The 9,898-nt window shown below is 35.5% G+C and overlaps 1 protein-coding gene across 1 annotated transcript; it reads left to right on the forward strand.

Moving 5' to 3' along the window:
* The first annotated feature begins 939 nt into the window (after nt 1-939).
* On the forward strand, nt 940-2,971 carry GNC (GATA type zinc finger transcription factor family protein). Its single transcript, XM_059576491.2, has 3 exons — nt 940-1,297; nt 1,501-1,887; nt 2,362-2,971. Exons 1-3 carry the CDS (start codon nt 1,115-1,117, stop codon nt 2,698-2,700), a joined length of 909 nt encoding a protein of 302 aa, XP_059432474.2. The 5' UTR covers nt 940-1,114; the 3' UTR covers nt 2,701-2,971.
* The last annotated feature ends 6,927 nt before the right edge of the window (nt 2,972-9,898 follow it).

Genomic DNA, 9,898 nt, shown 5'->3' on the forward strand with positions numbered 1-9,898 from the left:
AAGCTGTCCCTTTGCCTGCACAAGCATTCAATGCCTTTTGGCAATACAAAGGGTGAGGCTTTGTTGCCTTGCATGCCACTCTAATCCATATCTTCCGATCTCGACAATGCTTCATTAATAGTCCTCCCATAACTACAAAAACCATGCATGTGATGAAGAAAATATAAAACTATCAATGGCCACAAGTACTCCCTCCCTCCATCGACTACGCCCGCTATTTTTCAAATGACTAGCAAATACGATACAAATTTAATATAAAAATCAATGTATTAAAAGCGAAGAGTCTGACCGTTTAGATCACTTAAATGCTTTGACACAAGTGACATAAAGTTTTTACCTGACCCGTGAATTCAATATGAAAACAATACGAAATTAGTAGGTTTAGAGTTTTTATATATATATATATATTTCAACATGATTTGAATACGAATTATGTACTACTCTTACCATTGAGCCCATTGTCTCAATTATGATCTAGAGCTTTCTAATACTCAAAAAAATTCATTGAAATGATCCAAATAAAAGGCTAGTGACTCACGTATATATGTACCAAAAGATGAGTACCACAAGCTAAAGAAAGGAAGAAAACGTTTTAAGCGGCCCAAAGTGTCTCATATTGGTGTCCTGCATGCCTAATAGCCATATATATAGCATACTTTCTATAGGTTGATGACCCTTGAGGACTTGATGCCTGCTGTGAGATGCATAAGTACATCATCAAGTTTTGTGTGGCTACCATCCAATGTTGTCTCTGTCGTTATTTTTATTCAATTCATTTTCAACTAGGGTTTTGTGGGTTGAAATTAACTTTTGGAGATAGGGTTTTGGCATCTGAGGTTGTGTAGTAGGATTCCACACGTACATCTCCTTTTAGTTTTGTCTTTTTTTAAGGTTTGGCTGTTATGAATTCACGTGAATGCCTTATACTTATTGCTATAGGCCCAACCAGCTCTTTTAAAAGAGTTTTACCACTCTATCAAACAGACCCTTTTGCCTTCTTAATTCTCTTTTTTCCCTTCCAAATCTCCCCCCATCTCAAACATCTTCCCACCTTTGCTGGATACAAGGAGAAATTAAAGCTCTTCTTTTTCCATCTCTCGAGCTCCCTCTCCCCATGACTCCTCCTCTTCCTTTTGAGCTTAACGAAGATCAACCTCACCAACCCTTTACTGCAGAACCTCAAGTTTCTTCTTTATCTTCTTCTTTTTCAAACCCTATTTTCTTTGACCATGCTCAAGATCAAGGAGGAGGTAATTACTCTAGGGAATTGAAGCAGCTTCTAAATGATCAAGATCAGGTAAGAGATACGATTTCATGTGACTAAATTTGACATCCTAATAAATGATTTTCACTTCATTTATATACTTCGTTTATAATCACTTATTAGATGTGTGAATTGACTACTGTATTTCTATGTCTTATTATTATAACTGTGTACAAAAAATACCTATTTATAGTTGAATAAGACCAAAGTATATTTTAACGGCTTTCTTGATTTAGGCTGATGAACTTATTTCGCATCGCGGGTCGTGTGATCATCTAACACTAAAGAATCAAAGTGAGAAGGGGCTGAAATTAAGTGTTTGGAATAACAAAGAGAATAAAAATGAAGAACAAAGCGAGGCAAGTTCGGTTAAGTGGATGCCTTCAAAGCTGAGAATGATGAGGAAGATGATAAGTACTTCAGAGGGAAGTGGTGTGGATCATAGACCACTTAACTCTGCGCAAAAGTTTGATGATCAGAAGCGACGAATGCCTCCTTCTGAGGCTGATAACAACAGCAACAACAATTCTTTGAACATTAATAGCAACATCGCAATTAGAGTTTGTGCTGATTGTAACACAACCAAGACTCCTCTTTGGAGGAGTGGTCCGAGAGGCCCTAAGGTATATATGTTTTTACGTTGAGAAATATTATTTAATAGACTGATGTACAATTGTTGTATAACATAACTTGATTATGTGATAGTGAAAATCAATCATTAAATCAATAATTGTAAAAAATCAAGTGTTAGTCTTTACTGTCGTATCATCTCAGTTGTATGATATAATAATTTTATCTAAGATTCTTCTTGACATAGTGCGAATAAATGTTGTAAAAATGCTATTTAGTATACTATTGTACGATTGTCATATAACTGAAATGCTGTGGTAGTAAAAATTGTCTTTAGATCAGCTAATTAAAACGTAATCCAAAGATTGTTTTTCACTGCAACACCATCTCAGTTGTATAACAATCTTATAACAATTTACTACATAACATGATTTTTTAAATATTCAATAGAGATAATTACGCACTAGATTAAAACTTCCCGGTGAAAGCTTGCTGATTTTTGTATAATTATATATATTATGGTGTAGTCGCTTTGCAACGCATGTGGGATTCGGCAAAGGAAGGCAAGACGGGCGATGGCGGCGGCGGCAGCCGCAGCAAATGGCACGATTCTTGCAGCAAACCCTCCATCTATGAAGAGTAGTAAGGTGCAACACAGCAAGGAAAAGAGATCCAGCAATGGCTATGTTCCAAAATTCAAGAAAAAGTGCCAGACCCCAATATCTCATGGCAGAAAGAAACTTTGTTTCGAGGACTTCACAATAAGCTTGAGTAAAAATTCAGCCTTTCAACGAGTTTTCCCTCAAGATGAGAAGGAAGCTGCGATCTTGCTCATGGCTCTATCTTATGGCCTTGTTCATGGTTGACTTCTCAACATATGATCATATCTATCCATATCTCTTCCAGTTTTAGATTATTTTCTTAGAACTAGCTAGAGAGCTTCTGTAATGTGTGTGAGTGAGAAAAAGCGATCATGTCAGCATCCAAAATCCAATAAAAAAAACAAAATAATGTAATGGGTTTTTCCTTATGAGGCTTGCTAGGGTGGATATGAACAGGTTGATAACCATATCATGGGTCTCTTGTTCATCTTTATCTTACTATAATAATATATCCAAGTTAAGGTTTTTAATTTCATCTTCTTATCTTCTTTTATATAATTTTCCAGTTATTCTATGTATACATGGTGCAAGATCTAATTAAGCTCAAATATTTAGGGTTCTTCATATATATACACGTGTGTGTGTGTGTGAGTGAGTCACATGAACAGCATTGTAAACACTGGGGTGGATAATGCTGCAATTGTCTGAAAAGTGGCAAAAGCAGTACATGGTATTAATAGTGGTTGAAGAGAGTACTGTTATTATGCTTTAGCCAAAGAAAGCAACAACACTTACTCTTTAAAGAAGTGGCATATCAATCATGATTGTGATGATTCATACACTAGGGTTTCGGCTTTTTGGTGTTAGAGAGTCTGCTACTTTGTGTCTGATTCTGTCTGCGTCTTCAAATAGTACTACTTCAAGGGATAAGGAGTTAATGAGATTTATAGGTGGTTTGATCATTTAAAATTTCTTTGGACTACTTAAATTTTGTAAGAGTTTTTGCATAATGCGTTATTCAAATTGTTATCAATTTAGAGAGAAAAAAAAAACAAATTGTTCAAAATCTCTATTCTAATTCAAGAACTAAAATGCCGACAAAGGCGCAACTTTAATTAGGAAATTGTTGAGACCGGATAATTCTTTGAAAACTAGCTTGAGATTGTGATGGTTCGTTTGACAAAACATAAATGTGAAAATAGTTTAGAGTGTTTTGTGTTTTAAATTGTTTGTTAATAATATATTTTTTTGTTAAAAAAAAAAAAACCCCTAAAAAATGTTACCAAACAAGCCCACTAGATTAAATAATAATCGTATATGTATATATGATACACTAGCCCTATTTTTTTTTTTATTGGTAATTGAGGCACTAAATTTAGTCTATGATTAATATTTACAAGCTAGCTAGACGTTCTAACTTTTTAAATTTCTTTTAGGGTTAATGCTTTTTTGTCTTTTGTTTTGCGTTTTTATCAAACTCCTCCCTAGCTAGGTTATTGAAATATCATAAATGACCCATGTGCTTTTGCCCCTTCCCAAAAGGGAAGGGTTATACAGGGGATCTTTCTCACTATTAATTATAATGGAAGATAATATGTGAGAGGAATTGAGAATGTTTCTAAACACAAGATTAGTAGCGGCTCATTTGGCAAGGTGGTGCGCACAAACGTTGTGCTTTTACCCCTTAATTATCGTTTTACTTCCTCCATTCATGTTTTGTGCCATGTGTTTATTCCACCACATATGAGCCACATTGATAATAATTTATTATATTGGTATATCACTTAATAAAAAAGGAAAAAATTGTGGGGGCAAAAGCACATCTGTGGGTGGGAGTAGGTTTCCTGGTAACCCAAGTACTCTACCTTTAGGGGAGGTGGTTCATGCGGACCCCTACCTTGCAAAGGTGGTCACGAGGGTGAGGAAGTCCCCTACAACCCCACCCAAAGGGTAGAAAAGGGTGGGTTGTGGGGGACCCAAGGCGGGTCAGACCACTAGGCGAGTGAGGTGCTCGCCTAGAGCCCTCGAATTAATAAGGCTAAAAAAAAAAATTTGCCCAAAAAATTTTTTTAATAATTTTTTTTTTTTTTAATAAAAACTTAAGGCCTCTAATCATGATAAGTAAGTAATTTAAAAAATGCCTCAATTTATTAAGGCCCCAATATAATAAGCTCATGGTAAAAAAAATACCAATTAACCAAGAAAAGCAAATGTCCCGGCCTTATATTTAAAAAAAAGTTTATCTACCTATGCATCTGAAATGATTTGATATTGAAAGATCATTTTAACCCTACCTGACCACCCACTTTCTTTCATTTCTTTTTCTTTCTCTCTTTTCTTCTCCACTGCCGACAGCCTTCCATCTTATCTTATTTTTTCTTTTTCCTTAGTTTCATTCAAAACAGAATGTGATGGAGAGAAATTAAGAGAGAGAGAGAGAGAGAGGCTAGGCGAGAGAGAGAAACATGTGTATTAATGAAGTAAGGATTCATAAAAAATAAAAAATAAAAAATAAAAAATGATTTTTTTTTTTGTAATATTTATTTATGTGCCTGATTTTTCTTGTGGGTTTTGTATGAGTTTTTGTCAATTTTTTTGGTGGGTTTTGTTTGAAACAGGTGTACCAAAGAGGTAACGATTCATATAAAAAAAAATTAAAAAAAAAATTGATTTTTTTATTGTTGTGTTTGTAAGGATTAATAAAAATGAAAACTCTAAATATAATAATAATATTAAAATAAATATCATTTAATTAACATATAAATATTAAAAAAAAATAAGGCCACATTTAAAAGTTTCGCCTAAAGCCCCAGAAAACATTGAGCCGGCCCTACGGCGACTATCCCCACTACAAAAAAAGGTGTTATTAGTAACGTGCCTATTGTGCAGGATTTTTTCACACGTCACTATTTGGTGACGTGGCACTTTTTCACACGTTACCAAAGTATTTGGTAACGTGTTAAAGTTAACACGTTACCATTTGGTGACGTGTCAAAGCTGACACGTTACAAAATGGTAACGTGTCAAATTTGACACGTCATTGTTCCGAAAATTTTAAAAAAAAATTGACAACTTTAGTAACGTGTCAAAGTTGACACGTTACCATTTAATGACGTGTCAGCTTTGACACGTTACCATTTGGTAACGTGTCAAATTTGATACGTTACTAAAGTTTTCAAATTTTTTTTATTTATTTTTTCAAATTTCCCATTGGTAACGTGTCAAATTTAACACGTTACCATTTAGTGACGTGTCAAAGCTAACACGTTACCAAATGGTAACGTGTCAAATTTGACACGTTACTAAAGTTGTCAATTATTTTTTTTATTTCTTCCCTCTTTTTTCTTCATCCTGGCCGTGCTTCTTCTTTCTTCTCTTTTTCTCTCTTTTGCTCTCACGCCCATGGCAGCTCTCTCTTCTCTCATATGGGAAGAAGAAAAAGAAAAGGAGAAGAGAAAAAAAGAGAAGATAAGAAGAAGATGAAAAAGAGAAGAGATCGAAGATCTAACATTTTTTTTTTTTTTTTTTTCTGCTGGGTTTGGGGTGTTGAAATTTGTTTTGGCTGCTGGGTTTGGGATTTTGAAATTTCTTTTGTTGTTGGGTTTGAAATTTTTCTGGGTCTGAATTTTTTGGTTGGTTTGGTTTGATTTTTCAGGTTGAATCCACTTAGGGATCGGACATTATATACTTTAATGAGTAATTTTTCTTATTGATTTTTTTGTCATTTGTCTTAACTTTTAAACCTACTGATTTTTCTGGTTCTTTGGTGTTGTAGGTTTCTGATTTTTGGTGTTGTAGGTTTCCAACTCCACACAGTGAGTGAGTAGTAAAATTAGATTCTAAGTTCAAAACTTTTGAAATTTTTTGCTTAAATTAATTTTTGCTGCTGAGTTTGAATCTATTGATCTATTCCAAGTTCAATTAATTCTTTTTTTGTCAAATAAATTTTTATTTGCTGGGTTTGAATTTTTGAAAATTAGGTTCGAATCTGATGTTATTTGAAATCTGGGTTTGGAATTTTGAAAATCAAATTCGAATATGATTTTATTTGAAATCTAGGTTTGGAATTCCATGATATTATTTGAAAAAAAAAAAATCCAGAAATAAATTTGAAATATTTTTTTTTTAATTAATTTTTTAAACTTTAGTAACGTGTCAGAAATTGACACGTTACTAAAGCTTAGTAACGTGTTAAGTTTGACACATTACTAAACTTTAGTAACGTGTTAAGTTTGACACATTACTAAACTTTAGTAACATGTCAATTTCTGACACGTTACTAAAGGGTGACGTGTCAGAAATTGACACGTTACTAAATTCTCATTAGTAACTTCCAATTTTGCAACCTGCCAGCCACGTTACTAATGACATGTTACTAACCGTTAGTAACGTGTCAACAGGCTTAACACGTCACTAATGAGCCGTTACAAAAAAATTATATTTTTGTAGTGCCCATTCTCGCGACAACCTCCTTCCATCTTGTGGATATAGTTGTGGGGGACCTCGTCGCGCAACAATCTCTTCTCACTCAATGGAGGTGTCTTCAGAGGCAGGAGTTCTAGTGAGATACCCTCTCTCTACCTATGGGGGGTCGTGAGGAACTCCCCAAGCCCCACTACCACTTCCTTTCCCAGCAAGGGGTCCTAGGGATAGGGGGTCCCATGCAACAACCTTCGTGGAGGGTGGTCCCACCAAGACCCACCGGTGTGGTGGGGTATCCCCACCATCCACCTAATGTGGGAAAGGAGGGGTTGCTGAGGACTTACCCACCATCCCGAGCCTCCCTAATCCTTTCTCTAGCGTGAGTAGAACTTCCTCACCCTCGCGACCACCTTTGTGAGGTGGGAGTCCACCATGAGCCACTTGGATCCCTAAGGGTGTGGTTGAGTCCCGTCAATGTTTATATAAAGAATTATGGAAAACTTCACTTTGGCCCCTGAATTTTTACTCAATTTTATAAACTCTCTTTGAACTTTCAAATCTCTCATTTTGGTCTTTTTTTTTTGTATTTTTAATGGCTAAAATTAACGGAATGGGTTCTAATTTAGAGTAATTGAAAGTTCAGAAATTCAAAATAAGAGATTTGAAAGTTCATGAGGGGTTTGTAAAATAGGGTGAAAGTTCATGGAGTCAAAGTGAAGTTTCCCCAAAGAATTATATGAACATTGATAGGATTATGTGCAATATGGTAGTCCTATTGTAGAGTTTGCTCGGGTCCCATCTGTTTGGGCAGCTCAAGTAAGTAAGATTGAGACTGCTTGTGCCCGAATTGCCCAAACACTTTTTTGCATAAATAGGGTTTGAACAAATTTTCATATAAACTACTTTATTGCACAGGATCTAGCTCAAGCAGGCACCCACCTCCTTTCTGGTGTAATAGTGAAGAAAATACACCTACTCCCCCGTTGTACTAATTAGAGTTTCATCCTATTATTGTTACTTTATTTAAAAAAAAAAACAAAAAAAAAATCTGTTGAGGATTTAACAGGCTAGATATGTTGAATTTTGGGCTTGTCGTTTCAACTACGTACCCAAAAGGACCTAGGCTAAGGAAATGGTAGGGTTTCAACTACGTACCCAAAAGGACCTAGGCTAAGGAAATGGTAGGAGTGAAAAAGCAGTTGCGGTTATCGGTTAGTGGCTAAAATCGCCTAAGTAGTTAGTAAAATTTACTAACCGCCTGAAGCCGGGCAGAACTAGGATTGTTCTGACAGCGTATAAAAGCAGCAGAAACTAAGATTTGAAGATAGAAAAGGGAATTCAGGAAGAGAGAAAATAACAAGTAGGGAAGAGAAAATCCCTAAGTGCCACAAATAAGCAAACAGAGAAATAACTCTGAAAGACTTCCTCCTGCATCACCGCCCCCGCTAACCGCTAGGCGGTTAACCGTTTTTTTTGTTTTTTTGTTTTGTTTATTTTTTTATTTTTATAATTGGGCTTAGCTAAACTCACCAAGGGAAGTTTATTGGGCAAGCGTGAACTCACGAGTCACGAGTACTCAAGCTGGGCTAAAAAACCAACTAGTTTGCACATGAGCCAAAAAGCTTACTTATATAAATTTTAAACTTTAATAAACTAACACAGCTAAAAAGCCAACTAGATTGCACCTGGGCATGCACATGGGCTTGCACCAAGTTGTGCATTTGCTTCTGGCTAACCTATCCTATTTTATAGATAATAAATGTTGAGTTGTTGTTTTAGCTGAACAATATGGGACAACTAGTTTTGTGGAAAAACTAGGGAGAATTCTGCTCTGCAGACTGCACTGAGGACGAGCCACTGGCTCAAACAAATTCTTCATTCTTTCCACCTAAATGAACAAGCTTTTTTTTTTCTTAAACAAATCAAATGCTTTGTTTAAAACCTTCATAGTTCTCGCCAGTAGCCACCACCAAGAACTCTGCACTGTAAACTTCCATACTTCCTTCTAAGGTGTTCGTGCTAAATGGAGACCCAAATGATTGTAAGTTCTTTTCTTCCAAAGAAAAGCATAACAATCTTCTCTTTCAAGAATCACGTAGGGAATAGAGTGTAGATTATGCAAAGATTCTATGCGCTCTCACCCCTCTCGCCTAGCCCTCCCTCTCGTCAATCACTCACCCTCTCCCGCAATCTCTTGAAATCTCCCCCTCTTTCTCCCTGCCTCTCTCTTTCTCACTCCATTTTTGTCTCTGTAAAGGGGATTTAATAGATAAATAGAAGAAGATGGAAGAGGAAAAGAAAAAGGGGAGGGGGTGGCGTCGGCAGGGGAGGGGTAAAAGAAGGAAGAAAGGAGGTGGGCAGTGGGCTGGCGGTTGCTTCCCCAAATTCTATGCGCCCAACAAAAAAAAGTATCATGGGCGGGGATCAAACCTAGGTCATCCATATGATAGAAGGGAATACTTACCACTATACTACAATGCCTTATTGTTATGTATCATGGAAGGGAATACTTACCACTATACTACAATGCCTTATTGTGATGTATCACATAATATATATATTTTAAAAAGGCGGTTAGCGGTTTTCAAAAACTCAATAATCGCTAACCGCGGTTTTTACTAACCTCTTTTAAAAGCGGTTAGCGGTTAAAGTGGTAATTAATGGTTATAAAAGCAGTGGTTCTAAACTTTCACACCTATGATATGGTGAAATCCAATGAGGTTTTTACAAATCCCACTACAGAAAGAAGAAGGAAAAAAAAAATTAATTAATTTTAATACAACTAAGTTAATAGAGAAAGGATAATTGAGGTTTTTGAAGTTCTAATAATTATTAAAATTAAATAATTTGACCTTTTTTTTTCATTATCATAGATATAATAAATTAAAAAAATATTATTTTTCTTCTCCACAAATATTGAGATAAAAAGATTAATTTAAAAATAATAATCCAACAAATAGTGCCTTATATTAATCAGTTAATTAATGATAATCAAGAGAGAGAGAGTGATTAAAGCGTCCAAATTGGAGTTCAACAATTG

Source organism: Corylus avellana, chromosome 11 (genome assembly GCF_965113065.1).
Source record: "Corylus avellana chromosome 11, dhCorAvel1.hap1.2, whole genome shotgun sequence".
NCBI classification, from domain to species: domain Eukaryota; kingdom Viridiplantae; phylum Streptophyta; class Magnoliopsida; order Fagales; family Betulaceae; genus Corylus; species Corylus avellana.

Bases quoted from the DNA above. Each gene is read 5' to 3' on its own strand.
- GNC (XM_059576491.2), top strand. From the start codon at position 1,115: ATGACTCCTCCTCTTCCTTTTGAGCTTAACGAAGATCAACCTCACCAA. The intron at 1,298-1,500 runs GTAAGAGATACG...TTCTTGATTTAG, and splicing joins TTCTAAATGATCAAGATCAG to GCTGATGAACTTATTTCGCA. The intron at 1,888-2,361 runs GTATATATGTTT...ATTATGGTGTAG, and splicing joins GTGGTCCGAGAGGCCCTAAG to TCGCTTTGCAACGCATGTGG.